Here is a 19,439-nt window from a genome sequence, read left to right as displayed (position 1 = left end):
GTGAGTTCAAAGTCAGCCTTAGCAACTTAGTGAGGCCCTAAGCAACTCATTGAGACCCTGTCTCTAAATAAAATACAAAAAAGGATTGGGGATGTGGCTCAGTGGTTGAGTGTCCCTGAGTTCAATCCCTGGTACCAAAATAAATAAATAGAGAGATAGATAAATGTTGGAGAGGATGTGAAGAAAAAGGAACACTTTTACACTGTTGGTGGGATTGTAAATTAGTACAACCACTATGGAAATCAGTAGTGATTTCCTGAAAAGACTAGGCATGGAACCACCATATGACCCAGCTGTACCATTCTTCAGCATTATCCTAAAGAATTAAAGTCATCATCCAGGCATGGTGGCATATGCCTGTAATCCCAGCAGCTCAAGAGGCTAAGCAAGAGGATCAAGAGTTCAAAACCAGCCTCAACAACTTAGCAAGGCCCTTTCAACTTGGTGAGAACTTGTCTCAAAGTTAAAAAATAAAATAAAGCTGGAGCTGTGGCTCAGTGGTTAAGCACTATTGGTACAAAAAAAAATGGAATTAAAGGCATCATGCTACAGTGGTACATGCATACCCATGTTTATAACAGCACAATTCACAATAGTCAAACTATGGAACCAGCCTATGTGTCTATTGATGGATGGATGACTAGATAAAGAAAATGTGGTATGTACACACAATGGAGTTATATTCAGCCATAAAGAAAAAATAAATTATGTCATTTGCAGGGAAATGAATGGATTTAGAGATCATTATATTTAAGTGAAATAAGTAAAACCCAGAAAGTCAAGGGTTGTGTATTCTATCTCATATGCAGAAGCTAGAGAGGTAAAAAGAAAAGAGAGGTGGGGGAGGATCTCAAGAAAACCAAAGTGAGATCAGCAGAAGAAAGGGACCAGGAGATGGGATGTGGGAAGGAGGGGGAAAGTGCTAGAGAGAGATACTGGCCAAATTGTATTACTATATCTTGTGCATGTACATATATGTAATGATAAGTCCCATGATTATGTACAAATATATAATACACGAATTTAAAAGTTTAGGAGACAAAATGAAACAAAGCAAAACCTCAAAAAACATAGCTTAACCACATTGTATCAACTCCACTGCTGCTACAAATCCACTATCAGATGCCCCATGGGTTATTGCAGCAGTAGTTCCTCACTGGTCTCTCTACCCAGAGAAATCACTCTGGCTGCTGTATGGAGAACACGCTACATTTGGGCCAAATTGATTCCTCTTAAATATAAATAAGACCATGTCACTCCTTTGTTTGAACTCTGCTATGGATCCCATTTCATTTAGAATGAAGTCTCAGGTTTTTGAAGCTTAGGGCTTCTAAGGCCTGAGATGTAAATTTATATTAGTGGCTCCCTTGTTCTAATGCTAGCTAACAGTTTGTAGTGTCTAGGTGTGAAAATAAATTAGGAGTACTGAGGCAAGCAGTGTACTGTCATAAAATTAAGCCAGTCATAATCAGTACAACCTCCCTGGAATGCAGTTTATCCTTACAAATTTGAACTCTGTTGAAAATATTTGTCAAGTTGGTTAATGAAGATTATCTTTGCTCTATCTGTAGGGAAAACAGACTGCTACGAGACTAAAATGTAAACAGGAAAGAGCTTTTAGCTTTTCCTTTAGGCAGAAAAGCCAACTGGTTATTTATGTTTTGTAAAGCACTTATAAATTCACTTTATGTGATAAACATGTGGTCAAAATCAATTGTACTAAATGGAAACAGTTCTTGGCCATGTAAACTTTTAAATTTCTCTGTGCTTTGTATTCCTGACAGCCTTTCTTCTTCCTGTCAAAAGCATTACTTAATGTTAAGATAAGGGCTGGGGTTGTGGCTCAGTGGTAAAGTGCTTGCCTGGCTTGTGTGAGGCGCTGGGTTCAATGCTTAGCACCACATAAAAATGAACAAATAGAATAAAGGTATTGTGCCCATCTACAACTTTAAAGAGAATATTTTAAAAAATGTTGAATTATACAAAACATTCTTTCTTCTTTGATGTCTACTAAAGTTATCCTCTCAAGTTGGGGAACTAGAAGAGGTTTTCCTATAACTATTAGGCAACCTCACCATTTGTGACTCAGTTGGAAATCTGTAAAAAGTTGAGCAGCAAGAGAAACATGATCTCAAAGTCTATGCACTTTGCTCTTGCAGAGTAAAGACCTATCCTGTGGTTTGAGCCTATGAAGAGGGAAATTCCTGATGGACCTTCATGGTTATCTAGTTTCCATTTAAATCTTAGCGACAGCAGATCAAAAACAGGGAGGAGATTTGTGGTGGGTAGGGCTACCAGAAGTCAATATTCCAGGAAGCGAATGTGCAGAGACAGTAGAATTAATAGCAATAAAGTATTTGCAATCATTTAATGTAAAGCCCTGAAGACATTGTCGCATTATTGCCTAGTCAGTAAACAATGTTCCAGATGATTACACTGAGTCATCTGAACATGCACACACACACACTCTCTCTCTTTCCCCTCTCCTCTCCTCTCCTCTCCTCTCTTCTCTTCCCTTCTCTCTCTCTCTCTCTCTCTCTCTCTCTCTCTCTCTCTCACACACACACACACACACACACACACACGCATATCCAAGCAACAATCCTATTAGGATAAAATATAGTTTGGAAAAATTTCTATCTGAAATAGTTTCAAAATATGAAACTGGTATAATCATAGCAGTAAATTTTACTTTTACTTAATGTGGGTTTTCTTGCTCTCAGAATATGAAAGATTGACAAGGGATTTACTATTCCTACATAAGGTTAGCAGATAACTGAATCTATGGCTCCATGGAGAAAAGAAAGAAACCTCGTAAACAGCCTGGGATCAAAAACAGCTCCACTGCCTATGGGTTGTAGGAATTTGGGCATCATGGGAACACTAAGAAGCTCAGTTTCCTTAATTATAAGATGGATCTCACAATTCCTATCTACAAACATTGCTATGAAAAGTTTGTGTATGAAGTATATGCATCATAAAGACAAAAATACGTGAACTTCGGGAGGAATCATTTACATTCACAACATTTTTTTGTCCCTCAAGTTAGCAGTGATTGACTCAAGTTTTCTCCTATCTTTATATATGATGTTTTGTACCAGGACCAAATTTGATGATCAGAGCACTTGACAGTTTTTCCGTGGCTGAATTCATGCAGACTCCCTGGCTGACTCCCTTTTCCTTTCACATATGACCCTGCTCATTCTATCGGTGAGCTCCTCAAGCCTGCTATTTCAGCACAGGTTAGCAAACTTCAACAATGCAGAATCCTATAGGCCAAATAAACCTTTGAGTCAAACTCAGCTAAGCTCTACTGCAGTGTCCTTGTAAGATGAACCTGCAAATGGTTTGCTTCAACATTTTAGTGTGGAAGTTTATTATTTATTACACTGCTTCTTTCATTTTAAGCGTCTTTTATTATTAGGGTTCTGGTATTGTTATATAAACTCTTATGTTATTCATATAATATAACATTCCTTTAAGGTGGATATAATATTATCATCAGCTTTTCAGTAAAGAAATTAGGTTCAGGGAGGATATTAAGTGCCTTAAGTCATATAGCTAATAAGTGGAAGAGTAAATTCACTATCTTATCTAAGTCTTTGTCTCAATGACAGTTCCAGGATTGAGGAGAGTTGTCCATCCCAAGTCTTCCCAAATCTGAACTGTTCTTTATATTATATTATATTATTTTAGATCCATCTACTATCTTATTTATTCTCCTCTGGATAGTCTCTTGTATCTCTCTAAACTTGAACATAGATTATTTATTTATTTATTTATTATCTAGGTTATTTTGTATCTCATACTTCTATTAGCACAGTCCACTATAGTCTAAGATGGATTTACTTTTTGTCTGGGCATCCAAGTTGGATTTATAGTTGATATGAAGCTTTTATTCAATCATCTTGGCTGGGCTGCTGCAGGAATTCATTAACTGTTCTCTAAGCAGCAGGTGGACTGATCCTATTAAAACTTTTGCCAGGGCTGGGGATGTGGCTCAAGCGGTAGCGTGCTCGCCTGGCATGCGTGAAGCCCGGGTTCGATCCTCAGCACCACATACAAACAAAGATGTTGTGTCTGAAAAAAAATAAATATTAAAAAAAAAAAAAACTTTTGCCAGATAATCGCTCTGCTTGAAGCCTTCCATTGTCTTCCCATATTGCTTACAGTAAAAGCCCAAATGCTCTAAGGCCCTCCTAGTATGGCCCCTAGCTTCCTCCATACCCTTTGTACTTTCTGGTTCCCCTGTCTGGAAAAGTCTTCCCCTCATTATCCACATAGCTCTCTGCTCAAATGTCACCTCTTTGAGAGGCTGTCCTTGCAGAAAAATCTCTGCACTTCTTATTGTCTTTCCCTTATTTCCTGCTTATCATAGTCATAGCATTTATCATCAACTCTTTGTTTCTTTCCCTCACCTCACATAATATGATAGTAACAGCCTTATTTATTGGTGTATAACTAACATATAAAATAGTACCTGGCGCGGTAGGTAGTCAGCAAGTAATGGTTGAACCAGGATTATTGTTGTTTTGGACGTGAACTCTTTTTGATCAGACTGCCTAATCTTCTACTGTGTAGTTGTTTCAGGGGACATTTGGACCTAGTCATAGTGCTTTGTTTTATTAAATCCCTTGTTAAAATGGAAGATAAACTATGGCTTTTAAAAAAAAAAAAAAAAAAAAAACAACAACCTATTGTGTTCTTTTATCAGAGGCAACATCTGGCTTATTCCCAGTGAAGTAGATATACATTTTTCCAAGTGCAAATCACATTCTAAAAATTATGTTTTTGTCAAGTGTCTATGTCAAACTCATTCCTCTATCCTTTTGAAATGAACCCTCACCTCCAGCACTTTTGAAAGTTAGAATAGCTTTCTTGTATGTTCAGTCTTCTAATTTTTTTCTGCTTCTCCATGATTTCTTAAAGACAATACATTCCTTTGGGCCAGTTGTTTTACTGGATCCCATCCCCTTGGTCTTTTCATGGATTCTTTTCATTCTATCAGAACATCATATCTTCTTGATGGAGCAAGAACACAAATTCCAAAACTCTAGTCAGTGCTTGCAGTTGTGCATCATGAGCTCATTTTCCTACAGAATCACAGTAAACAATTCCTCCGTTTCCCTTGCTTGTCAAAGTTTATTGGCTTCCAGCATTTTCCTGTCTCACTCTTATCTCAGGCTTCTTGTCCACCTATTTTTAGCTTGAATTTTGGTTCTTGCTTTCTCCATTTCAATTTGATTATGTTAATCTTATTTTCTGCCTGAGAGAATTGATTTTGGACTACTGTATTTTCACCCCCAAACCTAAATATTTCATATGGGAAATTACCTGAATAGAGAATTGTTTCAACTTTTATTCAAGTAACAGCTCAACTCTTTGTTCAAAGATTTATGTGCTATTTCCGTTTTTGTAGCCTGTTTTTCTCCTAATGTGTGAGAGAAGCGAGTGGATTTCAGCTTCCTTGAATGTGAGAGGAGCCTTACTGAAACTTCTACACTGATCACCCCCCAATCTCACTTTCTTTAAACATTCTTTCTTGTTATTTAAATTTGTCAACCACTTTGTTTTGTCAAATGATAGTATATTTTAGATTCATATTTGATGTAGTAGTACCAAATCCATCATCTTCACTAAAGGCACAAGTCTCTCTGCTGTTCTTTAACTATAGCTCCATGACCACTCTTAGACTGTAGACTATATTTAGTTAAGGGTCTATATTGTAGAATCAGACTGTGGATCTATGCCTCAGCTCCACCACTGATTATTGAAGTTTAGTAATTTTATGAGCAATTTTATAAGCAATAAAATGGCAATAAAAATATTTGCCTTTAGGTTTGTTATGATACTTAAATAAAATATGTGCATATATGAATATGGCATAATGAATTCCATTATTATGTATAATTATAGTATACCAATAAAAAATTTAAAATATTACAACACAAAGCACTTTGAACAGTTATTGTTTCTTTCTTATTTATAATAATATGCATAATTTGGAATAAAGTTAAGTAGTGGGAATCTTTTTTAAGGCTTGGTTATTGCCATTTCATCTGAACCTGGAAGACTTGTTTTTCTGGGTGAAGAAATGTTTTCTCTGCATGAAGGTTTCATAATCACAATCAAGCAGGTCCATGAGCCCTGCCATTTAAAGTCGCTGCTCTCTTTTATCTGTGACATGCTTACACCCTGGTACTGAGAACACTATGCCAGCTCCTGAGATTCAACAGGATAACCACTAAAATCTCTCTGTTCTCTTGCCATGATCCTATGGCTATGGATGACCAGAACTTGACATGGGCACTCTTTGGATTTCATACATGCGGCAGCATTTCTTACTTCTCTTTAGCTTCAACTGAGTTTTGAACAGGTAAGTGAAAGGGAAGGACATCAAGTCAGCCTTAGAACTGGTGTTTAACATGGTCATCTAGTAAGATGAAAATGAGCCGTTTGAAGTTTTCCACAGCTAGATCAGAACCTTAGCCCATGCAGTGGAGAGTAGTCTCATAATTTAAAAAAAAAATGGCCATGGAAATTAAAATTAATCCAAAAAATGGATTTTATAAAGACAGAGTCTTTAAAAGGGAAAATATTACCCAAGTACTGAGTTTCTGTGAGCTGGAAATAAAAATAAAAGAGGAATAACTGAATATTAATGGAATTATCACAAAAACATAAATGCCAACATTACCCCATGATCTCTAATTCTAACCCTCTTCATTACTGAAAAATTATAATACCCTCAGTGTATATTTAACAGTTTGGGGGGAATATATTAACCAAATGTACAAGTTTTGATTTAGCCATAAAGTGCTAGGAGAGCTAAGGTTTGCTAGGATTAATGAATAACATGTCTTTATTTGTTTTACTTTAAAGAATATCATTCTAAAATCTGTTTACATATCTGTCCTCTCCAGGATTAGGTTTATATTGGTTCAGCAGATTGTTTACTGTTTTCTTCTTCTTCGTTTTCTCCTCCTCCTCCTCCTCCTCCTCCTTTTTTTCTTTTTTTGGTGTGTGTGTGTGTGTGTGTGTGTGTGTGTGTTTGTGTGTTTGTTCCCTCCTCAATGCCCAACCCAAGTTCAAAGGCTGAAGAGAGAAAAACTCATGAGGAAATTTTACTCTAGGGAAAGTTGTTCAGTGGATGGGATCCTGTCCTGGCGCACGGGGAAAGATGTTAGGCTCTTCCTGGCTCCTTCTCAGCTTTGTTGCTGTGACTGCTGCTCAGTCCACCATCGAGGAACTGGCCAAGACATTTTTGGACAAGTTTAACCAGGAAGCTGAAGACCTGGATTATCAACGTTCACTTGCTTCTTGGAATTATAACACAAATATCACAGAGGAGAATACCCAAAAGATGGTGAGTTCTCATGTTTACACAGCGGGTATTTGTTGCTTCTTACAGATTAGAACTACTGCCCATAAAACTAAAAAGGGAAATGAAAGAAATCTCTTGAGCTCTAAGCCTGGAAGTTTGCCTTTATATCCCTGATTCTGTAGTCCCAGATGACTAAACTTAATTGACCTTGGAGTTCATTTGAAAAAATGGCTGCAAAATCATTCACTGGTCTCAGTCCAGATTCTAGAAACAAGTGAATATGCTTTACAACGTGATCATAATAATTGTCATTATAGTCCGAGTTATAAAGCATTTCATGGAAATGCTACTGTAATTGAGTTAATAATTTTCTCTAGTCTATAATGTCAACAGGGATATCTAAAGACTAAAATGACATATTGACTAAAAAATGCAACTGGAGGGTTACTGAATGAACCAACTAGTAATTAAGCTAACCAGGGGTTGGGTGAGACTGGACTTGGGAATTCCTTCTTTCGTTGTCACGGAGTTCTGAGGGACTTCCAAGAGTGACAGAAGAGCCCTCCAAGAAAAACTATGATTAAACCAGTTCTGAAAAAAAAAAAATCTCAGAATGTTCTAGGAAAGCAAAATGCTTTATTTGACAAGTACAAGGATTTAAGAAATTTTTCACAGATTCCCTAAGCAGTATCCTTACACAGTTAAGTGCTGGAAAAATCACACAATTAATTTGAGGGAAAAAAAATCATGTTATTTGTGCAGCAAGTTCCTTCTTTCAAAAGTATTATAGTTTGGAAGCTTGTTTTTTTTTTCCAAATGCTTAGTGTGTTGCATGTTTAATTTAAATAATTACTATTCACTGAACAGATTCAATCTGAGAATTGCTGCCTCATTTGAAATCCCCCAAGCTATTTTTTTTTCTATTTTCTAAAGTTAAGAGGAAAGCCAGAAGATTTTGACAGCCCAGTGCTATCATAGAAGATGTTTTGTCCTATCTTACATTTTGGTATTACCTCTCTTCATCTCATCATTGAGCCCCCTCCATTTTTATTTGATTTCTGTTAGAGGTGATTGCAGTGTTTTGTGGGTTTCTTTTCATTCTCGGCTCAATAGTTCATGGGTGATGATGAGGTATATTAGAATAATACCCAAAAGCTAGAGCTGGACTACCTACATCCAAATTCTGATTCTACCACTTTTTAGGTGGGCGAAGTTGAGCTACTTAATTAGCTTTTGTCAGCCTTATTTTCTTTATCTGTGAAAAAAGTAACTAATACTCATATGTGCCTCATAGCATTGCTATGAAGACTAATTTAGTCTTAAAACCACCAGAACAGTACTTGATGCTTGTGGGCATGGGAGAACAGTAAGACATCATTGTTATTAGTATGAGAAGGAGTTGGGTTTTTTGTTTTCAGAGACAGATTTATTTAGGAAAGCAGATACACATTCAAGGGAGATTGTGGGTCATCTCAAAAGAGGCACCTTTGGGGATAGATCAAGAAATACACATTCAGGAGAGAATGTGAGCCATCTCTGGAGGGAGAGACAGCAGGGAGTTAGATTTTTTTTTTTTTCTCCCAGGGCCAAGGACCAAACTCAGGACCCTGTACAAGCTAGGCAAGTGCTCTGACACTAGCTAAATTCCCAACCCCAGAGTTAGGATTTTTTAAAATACTTTTTAGCTGTAGTTGGACACAATACCTTTATTTTTATTTGTTTTTATTTTTATGTGGTGCTGAGGATCAAACCCAGCACCTCGCACGTGCTAGGTGAGTGCTCTACCGCTGAGCCACAACCTCAGTCCCAAAGTTAGGATTTTTAAAGAAGCATGTAACAGTTCTGTTGAGAGCCCAGATGTGGAGAAGGCATGTTATGGAATGAGAGGTAGTGATATTCATTGAAACCATCTCTGAATCATTAAAGTGTTATCACTTTTGAATTGTACAAAATGAAATGAAAGACAATAAATTACTAAATGTGGCTAAACTGGAAGAAAGGTATAAGTACTTTAAAGGAACATTGAGAATATTTAAATGCAAGAAGCAAATGAGAGGTCCTGTATCTCCTTCAACAGTGAAGAAGGGGCACGAATGCACTCAGGGGCACCTACGTGTATTTACTTTGGAAGGTGGGGAGGGAAGTGGCTCCTTCTATTCTCTGATCACATCTTGAGATTCCTAATGCACTGGGTACTGTGGCAGATGTAATAGAGAACTGGGCTGGGGATATAGCTTAGTTGGTAGAGTGCTTGCCTTACATGCACAAGGCCCTGGGTTCAAATCCCAGCAGCGCGTGCGCACAAACACACACACACACACACCAAAAAAAAAAGACGAGGAATTGCTGAGATTTATTATGCTATAAGGATATGCACACTATGGTCATGTATAAGTGTCTGCTATAGTAAGAGTGGACTCTGGGGTCTGACCTATTCTGGGTAGGTTCAAATACTACCTCTGAATCTCATAAATTGAGGGTCTTGGGTAAGTTTCTTTCTTTCTTTTGCATACTGGAGATTGAACTCAGGGGCACTTGACCACTGAGCCACATCCCCAGCCCTATTTTGTATTTTATTTAGAGACAGGGTCTTACTGCGTTGCTTAGTGCCTTGCCATTGCTGAGGTTGGCTTTGAACTCGTGATCCTCCCGAGCCACTGGGATTACAGGCATTTGCTACTGCACCCAGCTTGAGCAAGTTTCTTAACTTCCTTCAGCCCCAATTATCTCATCTATAAACTGAAGATTATTATCATAATACTAGTGATATAGTCTATGCTGTACCAGATTACTGAGTTTGGTGAATTTATGTGTTTGAATGCATGTGACTTTAATCTTAGCACCATGTCTGGCAGTTCTCTACATCAACGTTGATGACAATAATATTATTCAGGGACTTTATATTCTGAAAGTCCCACAGTCTTACTGCTATCTCAAGTAGGTAGGTTTTTTTTTTTTCCTTTTTAAATTATAAATACTAAGCTGGGCGTGGTGGTGCACACTTATAATTCCAGTGGCTGGGGAGGCTGAGACACCAGGATCGCAAGTTCAAAGCCAGCCTCAGCCAAAGCAAGGTGCTAAGCAAGTCAGTGAGACCCTGTCTCTAAATAAAATACAAAATAGGACTTGAGATGTGGCTCAGTGGTTGAGTGCCCCTGAGTTCAATCCCTGGTACCCACACAAAAAAATTATAAATACTAACTGATATTAACTGTACAAATTAATGGATTTCCCTATGACATTTCCACACGTGCATATATTATGTTTTAATCATATCACCCCTCCTTACGATCCTCCCTTGCCCTCAGTGGGTGGTTTTTAAAGAAATATTTACCAGAAAAAGTCAGAGCTAGGGAAAGTGAGAGTCTCCCACCTCTGAGACTCTTCTGATATTCACAGTGCAGTTACTGAAATGATATGAACTTGGGGGCAATGCAGTTCCCAGAAACAGCCATAATGTTCCTTCCTTTGCCTGCTTCTTGGCCTGTAAGCAGCAAACTCAGGGTCAGGAATTAACAAATATCAACCTTTGACTGTGTATCTTGACAACAAACCTTTCCTGCACAAAGGGGAGAATGCATCCCCATAAATTTATATACTACTGACTTCATGTTTTATTACAGACCAACATCTGTTCTTATAAGATGTACTAACTTGCTAAATAAAAAACAGTGTGGATTTATTTTAATGAGACTATCTGATGATCTGGTTTATTTTCTTTGGAATTAAACTATAAATGAACTTCTTGGACAGAGAAAATAACTGTCCCTGTAATCACCAGTGTTTTAACATTTGCTCAGCAAAAATCCACTCAAGTGAAAGCAAGTAAAATATTTGAAATTACCATTAATATTTTTAAGGCCACTTGGTGTTTCAATTCTTGATATCGTTATACCTTAAGAAGATATATTTATTTATTTCCTCAAAGAGGTTTTATAAATTCTGAAAAATGTTCTCCAATGACATGAATATAAGGTGCCATAAAGCAGATTTTGGGCAAATTATTAATGCATAGGCAAATGTTTGAAAAAATCAAATTATATTAAATAATCTTGCCACCAAAAGTTGTAATACATAGTAAAAATGACATAAATTAGAAGTAATCTAGAAAATCCAGGTTGGATATATGTGGGCTTTCTCCTGGGAACTAATGAGTTGTTAGAAATCATTTTTAACTCAGGAAAAAACCTAGAAGTCATTCAAGATTGTTCCCTGAAGACTGAATAAGTTTCCATGACCACAATAGTCTAGACAGTTGTGGATATAAGAGAAAACATTTTCCCATGTCTTTAGAAACATAATGCTAATGGCCATGTTTAAAGGAAGAATTTTATAAAAGGACACTGTTACACCAAAAAGAGCAATCAGAGTGATTTAAGGGGATCAGAGGCAGTTGGGTGCTACAGAAAACCTGACTCAAAATGAAAAAGAAATCTGAATAGTTTGAGATGGAACAAGAAAGGATGGATGGAGTATTCACAACTATATTGGCTAAACCTCTTAATACTAGAAAGGTAGTACAGTTGAAAGCTCAATAGAGATAAATTTAGAGTAAATAGAAGGAAGTGCCATTTACACTAAGGTGGCAACACTGATAAGACTTGTAAAACTGAGCTATTCTTTAATCTAAAAAACGTGAGACATTTAAAACTGTAAATGGTTTTTTGACGTATTTAAGCAAATGTGTGAATTGTAGATCCACTGTGGCTTAAGGAAGTATGGTCAACTGCATTGATGGACTTAGTTCTTCATCCTTTCCTATAATAGTGTCTAAGGTCACGTCAGTCTGTTTGCAGTGCTGTCCCACAGCAGGTTATGTGACTGTGTCCTTCATCATGCGTCTTGGTTTGTGTTAGCAGAAATGATGAAAGCAGAGGCTTGGAATGCACTTGAATAATTGGGCTTGTTCTTTGCATCTTTTGCCTTTGCCAAGAAAACCTGCCTGGGCTAGCCAACTGAAGACCAGAGACACGTGGAACAGTTGCCCAAGCAGAAGCCAACTCCCAGAGTTGTAAGGAAATCTAGCCAAGATCGGCAGAGCTATCTGCCAAGCCCCAGTGATTCTAGACACATAAACAATAAATACTTAGGGCATTATGGTTTTTGATTGTTTCTTATATAGTATCATTGTAGTAACAGACAACTTATACAGGAAGGGAAATTTGGGAATCAGCGTGACATTTGTATGTTTATATCCCATCAGTTTAACATTATTAAAGATAATCTGCTATTTCCATATTACTCCTTGGTGTAACTTTGACCTATCAGGATAATGGACTTGTCAGCCTATGGATATGACTTAGTATGGCAATCCTTAGATCAAGTTGTAAGAATATAACTTAAAATAATAGAGGGCATCAAACTTAATCAGTATAGAGTCCTAAAAGCTACCTACCTTGGGAACATCAGATAGGGATAAGAAAAAATCTTGGTTCAAAACAGATTTGCAAAGCTCTCTGCTTTCCTCTGTCATTGTGGTATTTATGTGGTTGACTCCACTCATTATGTATTATTACAAGACATTATTGTTGTTGTTATTATTATTATTATTTTATATTGGGGATTGAACCACTGAGCCACATCCCTAGCCCTTTTTATATTTTATTTTGAGACAAGATCTCGCTAGAGTTGCTTAGTGCCTTGCTAAATTGCTAAGGCTAAATGGCTTTGAACTTGTAATCCTCCTGCCTCAGCCTCCCGAGCTGCTAGGATTGGAGGTCTGCACCACCATGCCTTACAAAACTTTTAATATTAAGTAATTCTCAGCCAAGAAACAAAACAAAATCATATACTTCCCCAATGGATTCAGATGGAAACTGGTAATGAAACCAGATGCAACTCCAAGAAGAGACACTGGAGAAGAACTAAGCTGGGTCTATAAATAATTGCACATGAGACAACACACATTCATGCTATATCAAGGTAACTATCACTTTAACGAGCTGAAAACATCACCACTATCTGGACAGTTGGACATGTTTTAGTTGAAAGATAATTTTCTGTTGGAAAGATAATTTTTCTATTTGTATCTGGGCTTTTGCACTAGTAGGTCTGTTCAGCAATTAATATGTGGAAACATCTGTTTTGAACAAAGCAGGTTTCCAGATAGTTCAGAAATTCAGTGAAAATTAGAAATCAAACTCTTGTCACATGCTATGCTATACAATAAATTTCCCCCCTTGCCTTACAGCAAATATAGATTGAATATTCACCAGTTAAAGTACAATTAACCTCTCAGTAAAATGATATTTTTATGCACTGCCCCTTCTTTGTAACTTTATTGTTTTTTTTTTAATAGAATTCTTTGTAAATCTTCTCTAAGGCTTACAAATATGGGAAATTAGCAAGTTCATTAATCATAACATTAGTAAACAGCAGGAAAGCTAAATCATAAACCTAGTTATGAAGATGAAATGGAGTAAATAATAAGAGTTTAAGCAAATAGAAAGATAATCAAAATCTTTTCTTAGTGCACCTCAATTCTTTTTTTTTAAATTTTTTTTATTAAACTTTTTTTTTTAAAGAGAGAGTGAGAGAGGAGAGAGAGAGAGAGAGAGAGAATTTTTTTAATATTTATTTTTTAGTTCTTGGCGGACACAACATCTTTGTTTGTATGTGGTGCTGAGGATCGAACCCGGGCCACACGCAAGCCAGGCGAACGCGCTAACACTTGAGCCACATCCCCAGCCCCAGTGCACCTCAATTCTGATCTAAAGTTGCACAAAGGTAAACCTAGTGCTATAGAGGAAAAATAGGGACCTCCTTAAAAGCAACTTTAGAAAGAACACACTTGATTTTTAATAGTGAAGCCAAAAACTCTCCAGCAACATAGGTGGTCCTGGACCATTGTTATCCTTGGAGAGAGCAAGATTCCATTGCTAGTAGAGGCAGCCTGGTTCATTGTTTTAGTATTTGGTAGTACCAACTACAGCTGCTCCAAACTCTTGTCAATGAAACTGGAGTGCACGTTTAAGACTGCCCCGCTGGAGTCTGCAAGGTCTCTAAGAACACTTCATAAGTACTTCTTAATTGTCAGAAGTTAGAGACCCACACTTTTTTTTTGTACTGGAGATCTAACCCAGGGACACTCTACCACTGAGCCACATTCCTAGCTCTGTTTATTTTTTATTTTTAGATAGGGTCTTGCTAAGTTGCTCAGACTGTCTTTGAACTTGCCATCCTCCTGTCTCAGCTTCGGGAGTTGCTGGGATTACAAACATGTACCACCGTGCCTGGCCGAGTAGGGTATTTCAAAACCACTATTCTATACTCAAGGAAAAAAATGTTGACTTAATCCTTATCTCTAACGAGTCTGTCCCATGCTTCAATGTACCCATAATACCCACACACAAGCATAGGAGTAAGGAAAGACACTGTAATGCAGTAAAATGGAATTTAGAGCTGAGCACTTTCCCCTCAGAAGATAAAATTCAGAAAAACAAAAAAGTTTATAAATGTTTAAAAATTAAAGTTTTCAACTATTAAAACTCTCATGTAAAATACCAAAAAAAAACCCCAATATTTTGAATCCTAAGGTGGAGTGGTGGAATTCATATTAATATAAGTTATATTACTGTTAAATAAGTGTTTTTAAAAATATGCCAGTTTGGAGCCAGGCCCTGTGGCGCACACCTGTAATCCAGCAGTTCAGGAGGCCGAGGCAGGAGGATTGCGAGTTCAAAGCCAGCCTCAGCAACTTAGCAAGGCACTAAGCAACTCAGTGAGACCCTGTCTCTAAATAAAGTACAAAATAAGGCTGGGGATGGGGCTCAGTGGTTAAGTATCCCTGAGTTCAATTCCCAGTACACAAAAAAAGCCAGTTGTAGCTCAGTGGTAGAGCACTTGTGAGATACTGGGTTCCATCCTTGGCAGCACATAAAAATAAATAAATAAAATAAGGTATTGTGTTCATCTACAACTAAAAATATTTTTTAAAAAAGAAGGGTTATTTTTTAATGCCAGTTTGGGGGAAGGGTATACTTAAAATGTAACCTGGGCAGCTTCATCTTTGAACCTGATGTGGCTTTGAGAGCCATATCTAGAAACTGGGCCAGAATATGGAACTCAAGGTTTTCTTCCAAGCTTGTTATGCTCCAAGGTACTAGATGAACAATGTGTGTCTTGTTCCCAAATGCTCATGCATGGCTATGGAAAATTTTCCTCTTTTAGTTGCTTCTCTCCTGCCTTCCACAGAGATAGTGTGGAATGTCACCTATTTTATCTGTACTAGTTTCTCTCAAGTGTGGAATGTCACATATGTTATCTGTACTAGTTTCTCTCAAGCCCTGGATTTAAGTAAACTAGTGTACTATGTTTCATTTTACCCATTACTCAGGTCCAAAAACTACATGTAGCTGTTGACCATTATCTACACAATCTGAATAGTATGTATGAACTGACTTTCATTCTCTGTATTCCAGCCAATCTGTTTTATTTAGGCTCAAGAGCCTTAACGTGAGGATATGGAATAAGTTGTAAATAATATTAAAAAGAATAGCTTGGGAAGGAACAGTATATCCTCAGAGACCAAAATGCAAGGCAATGTGAAGTAACTGTTTGGTGATATAAAGTATAATGCTTATAAAATAGTAGTGACAAATAAAATCAAATCAGATAGCCTAGAAGTTCCCACATGCAATAAAATAAAAAATGCTGTAAGACTGAAGCATTTGGGGTAGTTGTTAGTCGTTTTCAAAAATGATCAGCAATAACATTATAATTTTCCATCAAAGTTTTACCAGAAATTTTACATAAGAAAAAATTATCCTGGACTGGATGAAGAAAGGTAGGGATTGATAAGCCAGTTATCTGTAGACCAAATTCCTCTTTCCACAGTTCACTCCCTCCCACTCCTGCATGTTAGAGAGAAAACTGGAATGTGTCAAATACAATCCCTAAGACACTGGTTCAGAGCATTAGCTTTGGAAGTAAATACACCTGGGTTGGTGCCCCAGTTCTTTCAATTACTAGCTGTGTGACCTAAGAAAGTTTGCTTACCTGCTCTGTCTCATTTCCCTCATTTTAAAAATGGGGATGATGACAGCTTCTTGAAAAAGTTGTCACATGTGATGATTAACTGAAAAGCAGTTCCTGAGGGGTTGTGGGTATTCAATAAAGACAAAAAATATTTTATATTTTCACTGCCACTATTTTTCTTCATCTCTTGTTTGGTCCATTATTGTGACTGTTGTGTACAATTCTCATCATGTCACATGCCTGTTTAAAGCTTCTCAGTGACTGCTTGATACTCACAGGATAAAAGTAAAATTCCTTGCCTGGAAAGTGCAATCATGCCTGTAGTTCCACCTGTGGGATCTGTACTAGTTACCTATTATATTAAAAGTTACCACAAGGTTAGTGGCTTAAAATAACCCACATGTATTCTCCCACAGTTTCTGTGGGTGAGGAGTCCAGGCACAGTTTAGCTGGATCTTCTATTTCTAATTCTCATAAGTCACATTCAAGGTGGCAGCTAGAGTTGGGGTCTCATCTGAGGCTTGAGGTGAGAGATATCTACTTCCAAGTCAGTGTGGTTGATGTTAACATTCAGATCTTTGTATGCTGCTGAACTAAGGTTCTTGGTTTACTGCAGGATGTTAGTCAGAGGCCATCTTGGATTCCTTCCAATGTGGCCCTTTCCATAAGATAGCTTGTATTATGGCTTCTTGCTGCATCAAAGTCAACAAAGGAGACTTCTAGCAAGATAAAATTTATAATCTTTTGTGATACAGATATGTATATCCTGTCACCTTCCTGTACACGGATGGCTAGAAGAAAGTCACAGGTCTGTTCGTAAGAAAAGGATGTGCCCACCAGAGGGAGGGATCATGGGAGTCATCTGTCTGCCACTTGCAGGATTGAATGCTGGTAATTGATTGCCAGTTCCACTATTTCTCTAAGCCTAATGGAGACACAGTGGTTTTCTATCTCACAGTTGTTAAAATCTTAAATGAAGCCAGGCACAGTGGTGCATGCCTGTAATCCCAGTGACTCGGGAGGTTGTGGCAGGAGGATGGCAAATTCAAAGCCAGCCTCAGCAACTTAACGTGGCCCTATGTAACTTAGAGAGACCCTGTCTCAGAATAAAAGGGCTGGGGATGTGGCTCAGTGGTTAAGTGCCTCCTGGGTTCAGTTCCTGGTACCAAAAAATTAAATAAAAGCTCAAATGAGGTAAATGATTTGCAGAGGATTCTACACTCATCCAACTCATACATACTTTAAGGTTTGTCTTACATTCTACCTCCTCTATGAGGGCTTGGCCAAGTCTGATCACCCACATGAATTTTTTGTTTCTTATAACACAAATTGGGCCACTCATAGTTTATTCAGTATTATATACTCATGTTTCATAAATGAAACATTCATGATGTTTATCCATCTGATAAAATTAAAGCAACTTAAGAGCAAGGATTTTTTTTCTCTGTAATAAAATAACATTTATTAAATATTTAGGATGTGTCAGGCATTCTGGTAATCATTTTATTAATTATTAATTCTTCTAATCCTTCCATCAACCCTTTGATAGAAGTTCTATTATTACTCTTATTTTGCAGATAAGGCAACTGGCTTGGAGATGCTAAGTACTTTGTCCAAGGTCATATAGCTAGTCAGAGGTGTCTGACTCCAGGGATGAAGTTCTTACCTACTTCATATGCTACTCTTTTGTATGGTCTAGGGCAGTATGATATACAAAGTAGTTGTTCATTTTAATCTTTGATACATGGAAATGAATTTATTTTGGAGGGAGAAGACTGCTAGAGAAGTCCACTTTCCTACTGATATTCAAGATGGATTGGGGGTGGGGGGCAAGTGTGTCCTAGCATCCTGCTTATTGATTTCTTTTGCTGGTAGAAAGTTTCCATGGCTACCAAGTAGCCACATCCTATGAAGCCTTCTTTTGGGATCACAACTTAAGTTAAGAATCTCTGTGCTGTGTCATAACACCTAGGAGCTTACTGTGATCTGGTTCTCATTCATTCCTCTTGGTTTCCATGGTCATGAGGGACTATATTCCCACTATGTCCACTCTGCGTTCTACTCAATTCTCCTTTAAGAGCATTCATCCTTGAATCCTTAGCCAACTCACCCAGTCACTGAACTAAGGCCATAAATTCCAGGGCCTCACAGTGTGAATTATCTGTGAGAATTTACTTCCAGTTCTGGGGACAGGACCCTTGGGAAAACTAGGCACTGGGCCAGAAAGAGAGAGTGACCAAGAGTGGCCTGGTCACCCTTAACCTGACCTTGACCTTCAGCAAAGTAGAGGACTGAGCCACTCAGGAAATAGTATATGTTTCACCAGATGTTCTCTGGACTGTATCTTCTGCTTTATCTATTTAATCTGTGCTCTTCCAACTTCAATTTTATTTTATTTTTTATTTTTTGCCATTTCAGAATGAGACTGAGACCAAATGGTCTGCCTTTTATGAAGAGCAGTCAAAGCTTGCTAAAGCTTATCCACTACAAGAAATTCAAAATTTCACACTCAAGCGTCAATTGCAGGCCCTTCAGCAGAGTGGGTCTTCAGCGCTCTCCGCCAATAAGAGGGAACAGGTATGTTTCGGAACATTTCAGTACTGCCCCCAAGAGTTGAAATGTTTGGGAAATATTAACATTAATGTCACCCATGGATGCTTCCTTCATCTGCAAAGATAGTAATGCTGACATTAGAAAGAGATTTGTACCTCGGTCAAGTGACTGTAATTTATTATACAAACTGGCATCTCTTGGAGGGTGAAAGAAGACACTGGGTTCGGATATGGAAAGAAGTGAGTAGGAATGTGTCACTCTGCACCCCGTGATCTACACCAACTAAGACAGTCAAGGACTATATTAGATTGTTTTGTTTTTTGATAGCCAAATGCCATGTTTGGCTCATGTCAACCTCACTGTCAATGGAGTCTCCAAATCTCTTCCACCAATGTTGCTTTCAAATGGCACTCTTAAAATTTTGTTTTCTTAGATAGTTTGTCCAAATTCGAGAAAGCCTATATTCACCCCTGTTAAAATAACATCCCTCATTCCATTCCTCTAGCCCAGGAATTGGCAAAGTTTTTTCTGTAAAGGAACAAATAGTAACTATTTTAGGTTTTGCAGGCCATATTGTTGGTGTCAC

General features: G+C 37.7%; 1 protein-coding gene across 2 annotated transcripts in view; it reads left to right on the top strand.

Moving 5' to 3' along the window:
* The first annotated feature begins 7,087 nt into the window (after positions 1 to 7,087).
* The window catches only part of Ace2 (angiotensin converting enzyme 2), a 47,302-nt gene continuing 34,950 nt past the window's right edge, over positions 7,088 to 19,439 (top strand). For both annotated transcript variants that reach the window (XM_077106633.1, XM_077106632.1), the window contains exons 1-2: positions 7,088 to 7,366; positions 18,719 to 18,877. In XM_077106633.1, coding sequence (XP_076962748.1) covers positions 7,151 to 7,366; positions 18,719 to 18,877 — 375 coding nt within the window. In that variant the 5' untranslated portion in view covers positions 7,088 to 7,150. The remainder of the gene's footprint in view (positions 7,367 to 18,718; positions 18,878 to 19,439) is intronic.

Source organism: Callospermophilus lateralis, chromosome X, assembly GCF_048772815.1.
Source record: "Callospermophilus lateralis isolate mCalLat2 chromosome X, mCalLat2.hap1, whole genome shotgun sequence".
NCBI lineage: Eukaryota > Metazoa > Chordata > Mammalia > Rodentia > Sciuridae > Callospermophilus > Callospermophilus lateralis.
The sequence above is the reverse complement of the archived record's forward strand: the minus strand, read 5'-3'. Positions and strand labels throughout refer to the sequence as shown.